The sequence below is a fragment of the Sturnira hondurensis genome, unplaced genomic scaffold (genome assembly GCF_014824575.4).
Source record: "Sturnira hondurensis isolate 20B ecotype Veracruz unplaced genomic scaffold, ASM1482457v3 Scaffold0021765, whole genome shotgun sequence".
In the NCBI taxonomy this organism is placed as follows: domain Eukaryota; kingdom Metazoa; phylum Chordata; class Mammalia; order Chiroptera; family Phyllostomidae; genus Sturnira; species Sturnira hondurensis.
The window spans coordinates 1,568,212-1,587,439 of record NW_028094396.1 but is presented as its reverse complement, the minus strand read 5'-3'; the positions used below and the strand labels follow the sequence as shown (position 1 = coordinate 1,587,439).

The 19,228-nt window shown below is 43.0% G+C and overlaps 1 protein-coding gene across 1 annotated transcript in view; it reads left to right on the top strand.

Annotated features, from left to right (window-relative positions):
* Positions 1–18,402: 18,402 nt before the first annotated feature.
* The window catches only part of SNX4 (sorting nexin 4), a 78,130-nt gene continuing 77,304 nt past the window's right edge, over positions 18,403–19,228 (top strand). Inside the window, exon 1 of the mRNA XM_037033671.1 lies at positions 18,403–18,585. Within this exon, the coding sequence (XP_036889566.1) occupies positions 18,445–18,585 (141 nt within the window). The 5' untranslated portion in view covers positions 18,403–18,444. The remainder of the gene's footprint in view (positions 18,586–19,228) is intronic.

Here is a 19,228-nt window from a genome sequence, read left to right as displayed (position 1 = left end):
TGTGTTCTGTCTCACTCCCAGTTCTTCTGGTTTATCTGCATGCAAATGTGGGACCACCCGGTCCTCCAGCTCCTGCCTAGCCCTGCATCTGCTCTGCCCTGGCTGACCATCTCTGCCCCTCCTACCCATCTGGATGAATGTTTCTTCTCTAACTCCTTGGTTGTCGGACTTCCATACAGTTTGATTTTTCTGCAGTTCTGTTTTTTTTTTTTTAGTTTGTTGTCCTTCTTTTGGTTGTGTGAGGAGGGAAAGAGTATCTACCTATGCCTCCATCTTGGTCAGAAGTCTTAGAATAGAATTCAACAGTATGTATTTATTTTTCAAAAATTTTAAATAAAATATTAAGTAGAAGTGAATTGAAATTGTACAGTTGAATATAAGTTTTGAGGCCCGAACAAGAGAGCTTTTCTTGTCATGCTTAAGTCAGTTAATATTATTTATGAAACTTCTGACCATACCTGTGGCTAAGCTTAAATAGATAATTTCCTGTCACCCCTTTTGCTCCCCCATTCACTTCTTCATCATTTCCCAGCATTCCTCACTCTTGCATTCCAGGGCATGATAATACCAGTTTTTCCAAAATGTACCTGTTTCATGCCTCAGTGTCTCTCCTTATGGTGCTTGCATGTCCTTTAACCTCCTTACTCGTAGCCCACTCCACCTCTTGACCTGAGTAATTCTCACCTCTTCTTTCTCTCACTACCATCTCCTTCCATTTTGGGATGAATGCTCCTTCTCTGTGTTTCTGTACTTATCATATAATTTTGTAACTGTTTTTTTCTAAAGTATTTTTAAAAAATATTTATTTATTTATCTAGAGGGGAAGGGAAGGAGAGAGGAAGAGAAACATCAATGTATGGTTGCTTCTCGTGCATCCCCTGCTGGGAACTGGCCCCTGCCAGGAGCTGGCCTGCAACCCAGGCATGTGCCCTGACTGGGAATTGAACCGCGATCGTCTGGTTCGCAGGCCCGCACTCAATCCACTGAGCTACACCAGCCAGGGCTCGAAAGTATTTTTTAATTGCAAAAGTAACTGATGCTTTTTTTAAGTGGTAGAGATGTGTATGTGCACAGGAAAAAGAACTTTTTTCCTTCCAACTTTCATTCCTACTTCAAAGGATACCAATGGGTGACTTTCCATACTTTAGAAAAAAAAATTTTTAAGCAGTATTTGAATTCATTTCCTTTTGTAAAGATTCAAACCACAGAAGTTTATAAAGTAACAAATTAAAGCTTCTCTTTAATTTTACCCTTTGTTTTCTCCCCCAAACCATTAACGGTGCGGTTGTGCCTGTCCACCCCACTTTTTCTATCCATTTCTTACATATGCACATGCCTTTATGTTGTGGCAGATACAAAAACAAAAAACAAAACAAAAATCAAACTACTGTCATTATCAGAGTTTCCCTTTGTCCTCTGTTTACCAGGGCATTCTTCATTTTCAGAGCAAGGTCATAACCTGGGGCGGGGGTGGAAAACTGAAGACGAGGAGAGAAGCAGTCGATTTTCCTACATAAGAGAGATCTAGGAGCAACTTTGAGATGGAATGGAAAGATCTGGAGGTGACAGGAAAAAGGTGAGCCTCAGCGAGCAGAAAATATTGAGGGAAGAGGGGGAAAGAGGAGCAGTTTCTTTGAGGAGTAGAACTTTGGGAGAGATAGAGATATGAAAAGTATGGTATTTAATGTAATTCTTCATTTATTACCTCAAGAGACATTCGGTAAAGATCATCATTAGCTTTTAAGGCTGGTGGGGGGGGGGGTGTCACGTTTGTGTTCATGGAAGGGTCTATAGGTCCACACTGAACCTGAGGGTGGACTGAGTTTTTCCTGAAGCACATGGGCTGCCAAGAAGAAGTTTATACAATAACAAGGAGCAAAGTCAGGATTCTGTAAAGAGAGAAGCAGAAAGTGGGTATGGGAGCTGGGAATCCCAGCAAGTGGCACTGGATTGGCCCTAAGGGCCCCTCCAGCATCAATACCTGACTGCCACGAACTCACCCGGAGCAAAGTGGGCCAGTTGCTGGAGTTTTTAAAAAATTCTAAATTTGAAATTTTGAAATATCGCTGAATCATCAGACATCTTCAGAAAACTACAAAATGAGAGCAAGTAACTGATTTTTAAAAAATGACCCAGGAGGAAACTGAAACAATAAGAAAGGAGGAAAAACACAATTTAAAAACCCTGAGGAGTAGTTCCAGAGATTTGAAAGGACATTGCATAACTAAAGCAAGAACAGACGCTGTGGGAAAGAAACCATCAGAGAACAGAAAGAACTTTTCTTCAAGCCAAGGCTTGGGGATGTTCTAAACTCCTCCCTTATTTCTTTTTTAAGATTTCAACCTTATTTCTTATATACAATCTGAAAAATCCCACTAATTCTTCATCAGTAATGCCAATGGGAGAAGCCTGGTTCCTCTTGCTGACGCATGTAAAGAATTACAGATCAACAAATCTATTAGTGTGCAATCGGGGTTTATTAGTGATCTGTTCCCGTGGAAGAGAACAGGCCTAGCTAAGGTGGGGGTGAAAGGCGTAGGCTCAGGGCAAAGCAGGGGAGCAAAAGTAAGGCCGGCTGAAGGCCAGGGTGGCAAGCGCAGCCCCGTGTGGCCAGAGGCTGGGTGGCCGGAGAGCCAAGAGAAAAAGGGTCCTTTGTTCTGAGGGCTTATATAGTTGGTAGGATGGGGGTAAAAATGTTACATATTGATTGATGGGTAAAGGTGGTGCCAGTTTTCCTGGGATTAGGGGAGGGGAGATGTGACTACCTGAATTTAGATATGTGTGGGTCTATTAGCCTGAATCCTTAGCTTGCTTCAGACCATGTTTGTTCATCTTCTTGTAAAACAGATACATGACACGGGGCAGTTAATTAAAGTTGGGGCAGTTACCAAGAGTTATTTATGAGCTCTTTCTATAAGCATCAGAGACTCCCTCATGAAATAAATAGTGACCAGAGGTAGGCAATTAACCAAAGTTGTTTCATGGGCTTCTTCCTTTTGGCACTGTGGAAGATGCCCGCAAGATGTCTTGCCTTCCAGGCCTCGGGATGAAAGCAGTTTCAAAGGTTTTCTTTCCCAGATAGTGGAGAGAATACAAAAAATTTCAATGCCCTATTCCTCTGTTAACATGCTGTTTCTCATGATGTCGGAACACCTGGCAATATTACTGGACCAGACTCAGGACTGCTGAGTTAGCGGGTGAGACATGTCTCCCTCCTCCTCCCTGCCTTGGTTTGTTACTTCTTCAACCTAAGTGCTAAAAGGCGTCTTCTGGGAACCAGGATGCTAGACACTAGCCAAGTAACAGCACTGCTGTCTCCTGCCTCACTTTATTGTTCTATACTTGTCATGAAAGGATAAAATAGTTATCATCATGACACCAATTTAAAAGATTTCCAAACTAATCAGTCACTACAGCCCACATTTCTTGCTCACCTTTCTGAAGGTGTTTGAGATGAGCTGCTTGTTGGACAGAGGTAAGATTCTGGGTGCTGCTCCCTCTTTCCTGCCTCCAGCCCTCACTTAATTCCTGTTCCTTAGTGTCACATTCACAGGCTTGTCCCATCCCTTGCCTGCTGCCCAAGGAACCTCTGCTCTTTGAGGGCAGGATCCCCTTCGGAGGGCTGTGCCAGCGACAGTGTTCGCTTGTGATAGTCAACATAGCACGGGGCGGGTGGTAGAAGTTCTAAGAAGAAGAGGCCACCTAAGACAAATGTTTAAAACTAATTCATGGTAATTTAAAAGTTCTCACAAATGCAGGCCCCCTCCCTCCTCGCCACCACCACATTCACTAAGGTTATTCTGAAAAATGATCAGTGAAGCTTTGGATAAGCAATAGTTCACAAATGCACTTAAACATAGTGCAGAGGGTACAAAAAATTTTCCACAGGAAGTGGGGGCGGGGCCCTCTCAGAGGATGCAGTTGGCGAGCTCGGAGTGGGAAGGAGCATGGGGCATCTCCAAGCACCACCACGTCTTGGAGACCCTGTCTTCCCTACCTTAAAGAAAAAATTTCAGGTTTTTAGAGTGCTCATAATTTTAATTCCTCAAAGCAAAAGACATGTCATTTATCGTGTCAGAATGAGTAAAAAAGCAAGTCCAAACTGTGTACTGTCTGTAAGAGACACACTTTAATGGGTCGAAGATGACTAAAAGGAAAAAGATCCACCATGCAAACAATAAGCATTATACCTGGTGTGACTATATTAACATCAGGAAAAATAGACTTGGAGACAAAGAGTATTAGAAGACATAAAGAGACACTTTGTAGTGATAAAAATGTCAATTCCATTAGAAATGCATAAGAAAGAGAGGATGAAGAAGATTGAAAAGGGTATAGGGGAATAAATGGTGATGGAAGGAGAATTCACTTGGGGTGGTGAACATGTGCTACAGCATACAGATGATGTGTGATGGAATTATACAACTGAAACCTATGTAATTTGATTAACCAATATCACCCTAATAAATTCAATGAAAAATAAATAAAAAATTCAAAACGCAAAAAAGACGTAATAATCATAATGTGTATGTACCTAATAGCTTCAAAATACATGAAGCAAAAATTGACACAAATAAAAGGACAACAGACAATCTCACAATTATAGTTGGAAATTTAACACATGTTTTGCAGTAACTGATTAGACAACTAGACAAGAAAGCCAGCAAAGCCACATGGTCTGAGCAACACTATTAATCACCTTGACCTAATTCTCATCTATACAACACTGTGTCCTATAACTGCAGAAAACAATCTTTCAAGTGTGCATGGTATATTCACCAATTTAAACACTTGCTGGGCTATAAAACAAGTCTCAGTAAATTTAAGAGGATTTAAATCCTACAGATAATGTTGTCTTACCAAAACATAATTAAATTATCCCTGGCTGGTGTAGCTAAGTGGATTGAGCTCTGTCCTTCGAATCAAAGGGCCACTGGTTCAATTCCCAGTTGGGGCACATGCCTGGCTTGCAGGCCAGGTCCCCAGTTGGGGGCGGTGCGAGAGACAGACTATCAACTTATCTCTTGCACATTGAGGTTTCTCTCCCTCTTCTCCCCTCCCTTGCCCTCTCTCTGAAAATAAATAAATAAAATTTTAAGATAAATAAATAAATAAAACATGGTCAAAGAAAGAAATCACAAGAGAAATTAAAAACATTTCCAACTAAATGATCATGAAAAGCATCATTTCAAAATCTGTAGATATAAGAACAGCTAAAGCAGTTCTTACAGGGAAATTTATACCTTTAAACGTTTGTATTTCCAAAGAAGAAAGTTTAACATCAATGATCCAAGGTATAACCCCAAGAAACTAAAGAAAGAAGTAAACCCAAGAGAAGCAGAAAACAGAGAATAATAAAAGACAAATTAATATAGAGAAAGCAGACAAACCAGAGAGAAAAACACCAACACCGAAAACTGATTATTTGTAAAAAGACCACAGAATTGTTAAGCCCTAGCTTAATGGACCAAGAAAAAAGGAGGGGAACACAAATTACAGAACAGAAATACCGGAAGTAAGAAGGAGGTAGGACTATAGATCCTACATACACTAAAAGGATGACAAAGAGTATAATGAAAAACTTTATCCCCAAAATTGACAACTTAGATAACGTGGAAAAACTCCTTGGAAAATAGAACTTTATCAAAACTGACACAAAATAAAACGAAAATCTGAACAGCATTTGTATCTTTTAAAGAATTTCTCCACAAAGACAGTTCCAGGCCCAGATCGTTTCCCTAATGGTTTATAACAGAAATGTGAAGAAAAAATAACACTAATCTTATATAAACTTTATTGGAGAATAGTGAAGAAGGTAAAACTTTTAAACTCATTTTTTGAGGCCAGTATTATCTGAATATCAAGACCTGGCAAAGACATTTCAGAAAAAGGCAATTATGGGCAATATCCTGTATGAACACAGATGTAGACCACTTAAATGGTCAGGTCTGCCAAAAGATGGGCCAGAAGTAGTCGAGATAGAGTCCGTTCAATACATGGAGAAGCTAAAACTAGGCAAAGAGGAAATGGTTGTCTCAGAAGGTGGTGACGTGCAAGATACAAAAACAAATCGAGAGTAAAACACTCATGAGATTACTTGTTATCCATCTCTCCAACTAGCAGACACTTTTTAAAAAAACCCACAACGGGTGTTAGTGAGGGGAAATGTATGTTCTCAAATATTAATGATGGGACTGTAAGCAAGCACAACTTTGGGAGGATGGTGTGGCAGTGCCTATCAAAGTGGGGATCCTGACCATGCGCCTTCCATTCTGAGATCCAGCTTCCTATGACAGGAGAAGGGCAAGTCTAAGTGAGCAAAGATGGTAATAGTATATTGTTGGGTGTAAAAGAGCAGATTTCATACAAAATATTTTATAAAATATCATATTTTTATGAATTGCATTTATGTACATCTATATGGGCAGGAAGACTGTTCAAAATTATAGTGATTTTTTTAACTTGATATTATGGATTTTTTTTCTTTTTCGCTTGTTAGTATTTCCTGACTTTTAAAAATAATGACATAATTGTTTCTGTAGCAAGAAAAAAAAACAAAAGTTCAGTAAAGAAACAGTGTGATTGGGACTTCTGGTCAAGATGGGATGTAGGTGAACATGGCTTGCCTGCTTGCAGAACCACATCAAAATTATAACTAAACTGCAGAACAACCATCACTCAGTACCATCAGAAATCAAGTTGAATGGAAGTCTGACGACTATAGAACTAAAGAAACCACATCCATCAAGACGGATAGGAGAAGAAGAGACGTAGAGACAGGAAGTGAGCTGGTCCCATGCCTAATTGTGGTGGATAAAAATTCCAGAGAGATACCTCAGGAGTGAGGAGTCCCAGCCCCATACCAGGCCCCCCAGCCCAGGGTTTCAGTGCCAGGAAAAGAAGCCCCTATAACTTGAGGCTGTAAAAACCAGCAAGGTTTGAGTCAATAAAAGGAACTACTGTAGTACCCACACTGTATCTCAAAGAACCTTCACATGGGACTTACTCAGGCTCACCCCTCTGAGCTCCAGCAATGGGGTAGCAGCTTGAAAGGCACCAGAGGCATAGAGGGGGAACTGAAGTGCCTGATATCAGGGCAAGAGCTAGGGGACAGCTTTCTCCCAACCAGAAAAGTGGGCTGGGGCCATTGATATTTTCTGAGCCCCATCTCCACACAGCCACAGAGCCAGCAGGTGGGGGCCATATCTGAGACTCCATCAACATGGCTCACAGGGTTTGTTCCAGCCTGTGGAATCCATAAGGGTCCACCCCACCACCCAAGTTGTTAACAGTGGCTTTTCTCAGGCTTCACATCTTCCTGAATCTTCTCAAGCAAGCAACAACTAGCCTCAGAGAGCCCCCTGTCCCCATACCTCTGGCTTATAAGCAGCCCCAGGCCCAGCAGGAGCAGCAGCCAGCTTTGGATCAAAGCTTGGCTTTGCCAGGGAAATTCTAGCCCAGAACAAGTAGCAGCCATCTGCAGATTGCTTTGTAGTTCACGGTGAGTGGCCTCCGGCAGAACACAGGGGGCAGCTGAGCTTGGCTTGCACCACCAGGGAAACACTGCAGTCTATGCACCCAGTGGACAGCTACAGACCACGTTGGAACACCAGCACCCTGTCCCTGCACAATCAATCCTCCACAAGGGCTCAGATTGGTGGTTGGTGGTTACAGCCAATCCTTGCAGTTGACCAGCCTAGCTAAATCCCTCCCACTGACTGGCCAACAGCAATTAAGGGTCAGCTACAAGAGGAGGGTGTACTCAGCCCACATGGAGGTTGTACCTCGAGTACCCAGCTTGGGTGATCTCGGAGGCTGTGCCACTGGACCCCATGGGATACACCTCTTACAGTAGGCCATGCTACCAAGACAGGAATTCATAGTAGCTCTACCTAATACATAGAAACAAGAAAAGGAAGGGTGCCAAAATGAGGAGAGAAAGAAACATGGCCCAAATGGGAGAACAGAACAGAACTCCAGAAAAAGAACTAAACAAAATGGAGATGAGCAATTTGTCACATGCAGAGTTCAAAACACTATTTATAAGGTTGCTCAAGGAACTTAGTGAATACCTCAACGGCATAAAAAAGACCCAGGCAGAAATAAAGGGTATATTAATGGAAATATATAAACCAATTTACAGAGAATCAACAGTAGAATGGAAGAAGCTGAGAATCAAAGCAATGACATGGAACATAAGGAAACAAAAATTAACCCATTAGAAAAACAATAAGAAAAAAATGCAAAAAATCAGCATACTGTAAGAAGCTCTGGGACAACTTCATTTTTTTAAAATATATTTTATTAATTATACCATTACAGTTGTTCTATTCCCCCCCTTCATTCCCCTCCACCCTGCACACCCATTCCCCCACCATTCCCCCCCTTTAGTTTATGACCACATGTCTCAAGTTCTTTAGATTCTATATTTCCCATACTATTCTTGCCCTCCCTCCTATCTATTTTTTTACCTACCATCTATGCTACTTATTTTACGTATCTTCTCCCCACTTCTCCTCCTCCCATTCCCCAGTTGCTAACCCTCCATATGTTCTTCATTTCTATGGTTCCGCTCCTGATCTAGCTGTCCTCTTGGTTTGCTTTTGTTTTAGGTGTGGTTGTTAAGAACTATGAGTTTGCTGTCCTTTCACTGTTCATATTTTTCATTTTCTTTTTCTTATATAAGTCCCTTTAACATGTCATATAATAAGGGCTTAGTGATGATGAACTCCTTGAATTTGACTTTATCTGAGAAGCACTTTATCTGCCCTTCCATTCTGAATGAAAGCATTGCTGGATAGAGCCATCTTGGATGTAGGTCTTTGGATTTCATGACTTGGAATATTTCTTTCCAGCTCCTTCTTGTCTGTAAGGTGTGTTTTGAGAAATCAGCTGACAGTCTGATGAGAACTCCTTTGTAGGCGACTGTCCCCTTATCTCTTGCTGCTCCTAGGATTCTCTCCTTCATTTTAATCTTGGCTAAAGTAATTATGATGTGCCTTGGTGTGTTCCTTCTTGGGCCCACTTTCTTTGGGAGTCTCTGAGCTTCCTGGATTTCCTGGAAGTCTATTTCCTTTGCCAGACTGGGGAAGTTCTCCTTTATTATTTGTTAAAATAAGTTTTCCAGCCCTGGCTGGTGTAGCTCAGTGGATTGAGCAAAGGCCTGTGAACCAGAGGATCGCAGTTCGATTCCCAGTCAGGGCACATGCCTGGGTTGCAGGCCGGTTCGTTGCAGGCCAACTACCAGCAGGGGATGCACGAAAGGCAACCATACATTGATATTTCTTTCCCTCTCTCCTTTCCCTCTAAATATAAATAAATAAATAAAATCTTTAAAAAAAAGTTTTCCACTCGTGGCTGTTTCTTTTCCCCTTCTGTTCCCCCTATAATTTGGATGTTGGAACATTTAAAGATGTCCTGGAGGTTCCTAAGCTTCTCCTCATTTTTTTGAATTCTTGTAATTTCACACTTTTCTGTTTGGTCATTTCTTCCTTCCTTCTGGTCCACTCCCTTGATTTGAGTCCCAGTTTCCTTTCCATCGCTATTGGTTTCCTGTGCATTTCCCTTCATTTCAATTAGTGTAGCCTTCATATGTTCCTCTAATTTGTGACTAAAATCAACCAGTTCTGTCAGCATCCCCATCATCAGTATTTTGAACTGTGCATCTGAGAGGTTTGCTGTTTCTTTTTTGCTTAGAGTTATTGGCTCTGGGGCTTTGAGTTCTTCTTGAGCCATATTTTGGGCTGTTTGTGCCTGTTATGTATGAGGAGCGGAGCCCTAGGTGTTCACCAGGGTGGGGCAACTCAGTCCCTGGGTTGTGATGCTGTATGTGGGGGCGGGGTCAAAGCAAAGCAATGTTGGTCCTCTCTGCTGCCTCCCACTGCTGGGGCCCGTGCAGTCCATCCCACTGCACGCGAATGTGCGACCAAGGTCAGCCCACTACCTTGCGCCCTCACTGGGTCCGTCCAATGCTACTCCGGCTGCCCGGGCACCTGGGGTCCAGGGATCTTTCCTTCCCGACCCTGGCTCTGCCCCTCAACTGGTCCGGTTGAATGGTTGGTTGTTGTTGGACTTCCGTATAGTTCAACTTTTTGTTCTTTGGCTGCATCTTTGTTCACCAAACCTTTGTTGTATTCAAACTTGGTTGTGGGAGAAGGCACAGTGTTTCCACCTATGCCTGCATCTTGACGGAAGTTTCTGGGACAACTTCAAATGTACCAACATTCCCATCATCAGGGTACCAGAAGTAGAAGAGGAAGAACAAAAAGTTAAAAATCTATTGGAAAAAATAATGAAAGCAACTTCCCTACTTTGGTAAAGAAAATAGACATGCAAGTCCAGGAAGCACAGAGAGTTCCAAACAAGGTGGATGCAAAGAGGCTGACTCCAAGACACTTCATAATGAAAAGGCCAAGGTGTCAATATAAAGAGAGGACCTTAAAAGCAGCAAGAGAAAAGCAGTTAGTCACCTACAGGGGCATTCCTGTAAGACTGTCAGCTGATTTCTCAAAAGAAACTTTGCAGGCTAGAAGGGATTGGCAATAAATATTCAAAGTCATGAAAAGCAGGGACCTATAGCCAAGATTGCTCTACCCACCAAAGCTATCATTTAGAATAGAAAGGCAGATAAAGAACTTCCCAGACAAGAAAAAAACTAAAGGAGTTCATCATCACCAAACCGTTATTATATGAAATGTTAAAGGGACTTATTTAAGAAAATGAAGATCCAAACTATGAACAATAAAGTGGTAATAAAGACATACCTATCAACAATTAAATCTAAAAACAAACCAAGCTAAGAAGAAGAACAGAGACAGGATCATGGGCATGGAGAGCATTTTGATGGTTGCCAGATGGGAGGGGGTTATGGTGGAATGGGAGAAGAGGTGAGGAGATTAAGGAACACAAATTGGTAGTTACAGAACAGCTGTGGAGATGTACAGTATAGGAAATGAAATAGCCAAAGAACTTATATGCATGACCCATGGACATGAACAGAGGGGTGGGGATTGCTTGAGGGAGTAGGGGGACTAGGTTGGGGGGCAAAGGGGAAAAATTGGGACAACCATAACAGCATAATCAATAAAATATTTAAAAGGAATAAAAAGAAATAGTATGATTGTTTTCCATATGTTGTTTAGAAACATGAGTCTGGACAACCCTGTGGTAGGTATGTTGGCAGTAAGTAAGCATTCAGTAGAAAGTTGGACTTGATAACTTCTGAGATACCATCTAATCTATTTGTAATTTTATGTTTTTGTACACATATATGTCTATACACACACACACACACACACACACATATATGACTGTATATATATTAGTGCAATTCTATGTATCTGTGAGTGTCATAATCATGTCTTTTTATACTGTATTTTTGATGCTTTGACATCTTAGGGCCTTGCTGACTCTTGAGAGACTGCCCCCCCAGAGCTAGTCAATTCCTAGAGATAGTAAACCACTGCCTACCTGGGCAGCTTTCATATGTAAACCAACCAGTCCAAACCCCATACTCCCAAACGGGCTCTTATTCTTCTTCATGGGCTCTTATTCTCTGGGCCACCATTCTCCTTCTCTAACTATCCCAGGATCAGCTACCAGACGACTAGGGCAGCTCCTACACCAGAGCCTGCTAAGATTATTCAAACTAACCAATCCCAAATTTGTTTATCCTGCCTCTTCCATTCTTCCTACAGTAACCACACCAAAGATTTGTGCCTGTGTTTCCCCCTTTCACTCTGCTTCCCCGTGTGGTCCCCACACATGGCACACTGTGCCATGCCTGGTAAAAATGATATTCTGAGTACCCTTAAAACAGTGAATATATGTGATGTCCCTAGACCTACTACTAATTTCACTCAGCAGAAAGAAACAGTTAACTCTGATTTTGTTATAGCAGCAACACTATGACCTATAGGCTGGTTTCCCAAAGTCAGGATCTATTTTTTTTTCTTTTTCTTCTCAGTGCAGTCTCTACATATTTTTGGGAGTGGGGGAACAGAGCGATATTATGACCCCTGAACTCCTAAAAACAAATCCTCCTAAATGAACATTCAGATAGATTTAACATAATTTTTTAGAAGAAAGTAAAACAACAAAACAGAAAAACTCCACGTTACCACCGCCCCCCATCAGAATTATGTAATAAATCCTTTGTAACTTTTAGGCAGCCCTAGTTTCCAAGATCAGGGGGTCTGACAGTTTATGAATACCAAACAAAATTTGCCATTTCTAGAGAGTCAATTGCCAGGCATTATTTGCAAAGTACACTTGCAGGTAAGCTGTAACTCACATGTACAATATTATTTAAGAGGTGCCACAAAGGCACACGACCCCTCAAAATACCCTGGTCTGCCGTAGTGCTTCCTCCCAACCTATCTGTTTTGTTTCCTGGTTGTGAACAACTATTTGCTTCAGAAGACCTCTATGAAAGCATATTTAAGTCACCTGGGAGGGGAAAGGTATTTCTACTTTTAAGCTGTGTTAGCTTTCATGACTTTTAGCTGCTGAAAATTCCAGTTGCTGACTTGCTACGAGGACTTTGGTGGAGTTTCTCAAGCCACAGGAGTTTAGGGTATGGTTCTGCTAATTCGGGGTGTATATTCCAGTCTTCTCCCAGGCCAAACGCCATGGATCAGTTAGGAGAACCACCTTGGCAGACAAGGAGATTGCCTGGGGCAGGGCAGGTGTTTAATAAATATTTGTTGCATGTTTATTGAAAGATGCCAGTTTCACTTACAGCTTTGTGCTGCATAGAACCGAACCAACTCCAGTCATATGAAGTCAACAGAGAAAATCCTGAAAAGAGAGCAGGAGCTCCTGGAATTAAGACTAGAGATCCAGGAGCAGAAAGTCACAGAATCAAGGTAGCTTTGGAAACTTGGCACACAATCCACAGGAAATTCATGACTTGGGAACAGTCTGGCCCCAGCACCATCACTGGCCCAGCGATGGATGGCTCCAATCTCTGGCATCCCCTCTGATTTAGGATTCAAAACCCTGGGAATTTCAGGCTCCGAGTGGCTGAGTTGAAATAATTTGCCTGGAAGTAGTAAAAGAAGGATCTGAATCCTTCCATTGTGATGGGTGGCCGCAATAGAAGGCACATACAGAGGAAGGAGAACATGACTTCATAGGGCCTGAGTATCCAGCCAGACAGCAGGAGAAGAATCTTGGGGAGGGGTGAACAGAACCAGAATGGTGGGGAGTGAAGAATAGGTGTTTCATGGTGTTCCTAGGCTAGCACAGGAGCTCAGTTATTTTTTAAATTAACGGCAAAGCGAAAATCTAAATTATGCTATTCAGATATGATACTGAAGTTCCTCTGGCTTGCTGAAGTGGGGAGAGTGTCCCCACAAAGGGTGATTTGTCCCTGGCTAGTCACCCTTGCTCTTGAGACTTTTCCCATTCACTCTGGAGCAGGAAACCTCAAGTCCTTCCCCAGTGTGGGGCTGGGGTGTCGGTATCCTTCCCCTGCCTGAATCAGAAGAATGGGCAGCGCTTGTGCCTGAAATCTCCATGGAGTTAGCTTTGGGTGTTCCCAGGCTTTGGCCAGACTGGAGTGAATTTGCTTTCACAGTTCAAAGAAATGTGCTTCTCTCTCTGGGTTTTCGGGTGAGGAATCGACCTTCAATTTCCATCCATATTACTTGCCTCCTTTGAGAGAAGAATCTCTCTTCTTTCCTCTTCTCTATGAAGAGCAGCATGGCTCAAGAGCTTGGATTCTGGGTGTCCTATACATCTGGGTTTAAATCTAAGGTCTTGCTCTTATTCACTGGCTGTGCAACCTTGTCAAATATCACCCAAGCCTACTTCTTCCTCTGTGAAATGGGAAAAATAATGCCTGTCTTGTAGGGGCATTTCATGAAAATGTACATAAAGTGCCAAGTACATACAAAACTATGGGCACGGCATCCATACCCATTAAAGATGTCAAGATTGCATCTCTTCTCCCATCCCAGGCTTTTTATATGAGCAATAATTATTGTTTATTTCTCAATAAGAATTTGTTAGCTTGGACTTCCGCCAAGATGGAGGCATAGGTGGAAACACTGTGCCTTCTCCCACAACCAAGTTTGAATACAACAAAGGTTTGGAGAACAAAGACACAGCCAAAGAACAGAAAATTGAATTATACGGAAGTCCGACAACGACTAACCATTCAACTGGGACGGTAAGAGGGGCGGAGCCAGCAGCGGAGCAGGGTTGGGCAGGACAGATCCCGACCTAGGCGCGCAAGTGGCCAGGACCCACTCAGGATGTGGGGCAGACTGACTGCAGTCGCACATTTGTGCACAGTGAGACGGACCACGCAGGCCCTAGGGGGCGAGGGCTGACGGCGGTGGCGCACTCGTGTGCAGTGGGATGAAACACGCGGGGCCCCGGTGACAGTGGCAGCTGCCCCACCTGTGGGGGCCAAGGCGGGAGGCAGCAGACGGGACCGCCATTGCTCCTCATTGACCCCGCCCCCACATACAGCATCACAACCCAGCGACTGAGTTGCCCTGCTCTGGTGAACACCTAGGGCATCGATCCTGCTAAGTAACAGGCAGGAACAGCCCAAAAGATGGCACAAGAAGAACTCAAAGTCCCAGAGCCAATAACTCTCAGCGACCAAGGAATTGCCAGCCTCTCAGAAGCACAATTCAAGACACTGTTTCTCAGGATGCTCACAGAACTGGTTGATTATAGTCACAAATTAGAGGAACATATGAAGGCTAAACTAATTGAAATGAAGGGAGATGTCCAGGAAACCAATAGTGATGGAAAGGAAACTGGGACTCAAATCAATGGAATGGAGCAGAAGGAAGAACAAAACATCCAACCAGAACGGAACGAAGAAATGAGAATTCAAAAAAATGAGGAGAGGCTTAAGAACAGGACATCTCCAGGACATCTTTAAACGTTCCAACATCCGAATTATAGGGGTACCATAAGGGGGAAAGAAACAGCCACGAGTGGAAAACTTATTTGAACAAATAATAAAGGAGAACTTCCCCAGTCTGGCAAAGGAAATAGACTTCCAGGAAATCTAGGAAGTTCAGAGAGTCCCAAAGAAGTTGGATCCAGGGCACATCATAATTACATTAGCCAAGATTAAAATGAAGGAGAGAATCCTAGAAGCAGCAAGAGATAAGGGGACAGTCACCTACAAAGGAGTACCCATCAGACTGTCAGCGGATTTCTCAAAAGAGACCTTACAGACAAGAAGGGGCTGGAAAGAAGGATTCCAAGTCATGAAATCCAAAGACCTACAGCCAAGATTGCTTTATCCAGCAAAACTTTCATTTAGAATGGAAGGACAGATAAAGTGCTTCTCAGATAAGGTCAAGTTCAAGGAGTTCATCATCACCAAGGCCTTATTATATGAAATGTTAAAGGGACTTATATAAGAAAAAGAAAATGAAAAATATTAACAGTGAAAGGACAGCAAACACACAGTTATTAACAACCACACCTAAAACAAAAGCAAACCAAGAGGACAGCTAGATCAGGAGTGCAACCATAGAAATAAAGAACACATGGAAGGGCCCTGGCTGGTGTAGCTCAATGGATTGAGCACGGGCCTGGGAACCACATGATCAGGGTTCGATTCCCAGTCAGGGCACATGCCTGGGTTGCAGGCCAGTTCCCAGCAGGGGATGCAGTTCCCTGCAGGGGGTGCGGGAGAGGCAACCATACATTGATATTCCTCTCCCTCTCTCCTTCCCTTCCCCTCTAAAGATAAAAAAAAAAAAAGAAAGAACGCATGGAGGGTTAGCAACAGGGGAGTGGGAGGAGGAGAAGGGGGGAGAAGGTACAGAAAATAGCATAGACAGTAGGTAGAAAATAGATAGGGGGGAGGGCAAGAATAGTGGGGGAAATATAGAATCTAGAGAACTTGAGACACGTGGTTATAAACTAAGGTGGGGAGAATGGTGCGGGAGGGAGTGTGCAGGGTGGAGGGGAATGAAGGGGGGAATAGAACAACTGTAATGGTATAATCAATAAAATATATTTTAAAAAAAGAATTTGTTAGCTTGTGGATACCAATGTCAATTTTAAAAAATTGACACCAATATCAATTCTCAAAAGTGGATCAATTTTTTTTAAATATTTTATTTATTTACCTTTAGAAGGGAAGGGAAGGAGAAAGGGAGAGAAATATCAATGTATGGTTGCTTCTCATGTGTCCCCTGCTGGGAACTGGCCCCTGCTGGGAACTGGCCTGCAACCCAGGCATGTGCCCTGACTGGGAATCGAACCTCTATCCTGTGCTTCGCAGGCCCGCGCTCAATCCACTGAGCTACACCAGCCAGGGCAAAAGTGGGTCAATTTTTAAGAATTATATTATGTTGCAATAGACCAATCATATGATTTTGCAGTAATTTCTCAGGCATGATCAAAGCTTAAATGAAATTTTTCATTAAAATCCTCCAATTCCTATTTAGTCTAAGGAAACAAAATATACTGGTTAGGTACACAAAGATATTATACACAAGGATGATCACTGAAGTGTTGTTTATAAAAGTACCTATAGGGGGTTATAACATTAAATAAATAATAGCAATTTTTTACAGTAGAATTCTATGTAGCCATTAAGAAGATACTGTAAAAATATATTTAATCACATGGAAAGGTGCTTTTGCTGTATTAAGTGAATAAATTATAAAATAGCATTGTAGTGTGGATCCATTTTTATTATGTATATATGTGATAGCAGAAGGGATGTATGTTAAGTATGAACAATGCTTTTCTTTGGGTGTGGGAGTATAGATGGCTTTTAATTTTTTATTTTTACCCATAACTATGTATTTTCTAATTTTCCCACAATAGACACATGCGATACATATATAAAGGAGGAGAAAATAATCATGTGACACTTTTTGCCCTGATTTTAGACTCTTCAAGCACCCTTTTGATTTTTCAAATTTGGTTTCTTCAAGGCAATCTTCTAAGAAGAGATAGGGACAAAGTTATATCCAGCTGAAACAACTTAAAATGAATATCAAAGGCAGTGTCAAAGGTTTTTTTTTCCTCTTCAGAAAAGAGATGTAAATGAAAGGAATACAGTGCACCTACTATATTTTTTGCTTGTTTTGTTTTGTTTTAAAGAAACTGCATTGTGGCTTTCCCTCAAATGGGAAAAAACAGACTGGTTTGTAAAGTCTAGAGTCCTCCTTCTTATTCCTACCACCTGCAGGGTGAGACACTCAAGTCACTAGCCCAGGGAAATTATTCTGACGGTTCTAGTACCTACGTTTCTGGGTATCTATCTCTAAAACTGGGAAAAGGGAATAGGACAATAAATCTGTCCCTGGAAAGATAATTTTCCCTCCTGTGATAAAACAAAATAGTATTCTGATTAAAAATGTTTCCTAAGAATTTGCCTAGCATGAAAAGTCCCTGATAAAATGATAAAATACCTTTAAATATCTACTGAGTAAATGTCCTAGGTTTGGTAAGAGAAAAAAATAAGATAGGGTCCTTGCCTTAAAGGAGTCCAAAGACAGTCTGGTTGGGGCAGACAGACATATAAATAAATAATTGTAAAATAATATGAGAAAGGTCATAACTGATTTACAAACAAAGTGATATTTAGCACACAGATGTGATAACTTAAAGTTTAGGATGTATGGGAGAAAATATTCCAGGAGGAAGAGGAAATGGTGTGTCATGGCTTGAATTAGTGAAGTATTTGGGCAGAAAGATCCGTTTCTGGTCAGATGACTGAGACTTTGTATAGGAGGTAACTCAAGGTCACAGTGTGGTACAGCCAGTGAGTCTTTTCCATCATTAGGTTACCACAGTGAATGATTGTCAATGAATCAAGTTCCAAAACTGAATGAAGTGTTTGTAGAAAATTATCGGAGATCTCCAGGGCTTCATGGAATACTCAAAACAGAAGTCAAGCACTGCTTCAGCCAAGCCCTTCACTCTTCTCATACACTTGGAAATATTACTTTTTGCTGATTGTGTTATTCAATCTTCTGAAAGTCAATAATCTGTACCATTCCAATCTTTCCAGGAAAAGATACGGAACTAATAATGTCATACAAGACAGAGGACAAGAGGGAGAATGTTAGGGGCTTCCGTGTCTTTTGAGTTTCAAATTTTCTTTAGGTGATCACCAACCTGATGGGATCCAATACCTACTCTAATCTACACATTCCCCTTGCCTTTCTTGCTTTCTCTCCCTCCATTAGTTCTCCCGAATTTCTGGGCCTCCTAGCTTAGTAGTGACCACTTCCTTTGCAGGCGCGACTTCCACTTTTGCCCCAGTCCCAACTCTACCCCTAACGCAGCCTAGGGCGGGCCAGCCCTCGGGATCTTCGCCCAGACTAACAGGTCGGGGCTGGGCGTGGCGTGGCTGCGGTGAGCAGAGGGGGCGGGGCCCAGGGGGCGGGGCCTGCCGGGGAGCTGCGACGCAGGCGCGCATTGGATCCGCCGCGAGAAGCTGCGGCCATGGAACAGGCAGCCCCGGACCTCGAGAGGCTTTTGCAGCCGTCACCGCTGGAGCCTCTAGGCCACACCGACGCAGGGCTGGAAGCTGTGGTCGATGAGGATGCGGCGGGGGTCCGGGTCGAGGATGTTCCTGGGGGAACGGTGAGGAGAAGGGGCGGCGTAGACTGCCCGGCCTGTGTCGGGGCCTAGCGGGCTGGGCTAGGCTGGCGGGGGCGGGTCGGCTTGCCCAGGAGACCGGGCAGTGACAGGGAATCGGGTTGGGAAAGCTGGGCCACTGGAGCTGTAAGGAGCGGGCTCGTTGTAAAAAGGGGTCATAGGTAGGAGCGAGCGCCAGGTGCAGCGGCACCAAGCGAATTCCGAATTCCGGCCGAGGGGGCAGCGGTGAGGGGAGCCGAGGGTACCTGTGGGTGCGGTTCCGCGGGCGTGGAGGTCCGGGCTCCGAACCGTCCAGGCTGGGGCAGACATGGTTTTCAGCGGTCCGGGAGCCCGGAAGTCTGGACCTGAACAGGAACGCTGATGTTTCTGGCAAAGGGTTGTGCAGAGGAGATGGCTTAAAGGAGGCGCTGTGGGGTGTGGGCAGCGGCGTATGAGAAAGAAGATAGTGGGGGACTCGAGGAACAAGTCTGGGGCATTAAAGGTGGTTGGGTTGGCGCCACAATCAGGGAGTTGCAAGTGTTGGAGTCAAGAAAGGGTACAAGTTAAAAAAAAACATTTAAAACTACTTGTTTGGCTGTACTTTAATTTGTGGATCAGCTGTATTGTTCAGTGGAAACTTGTCATAGAT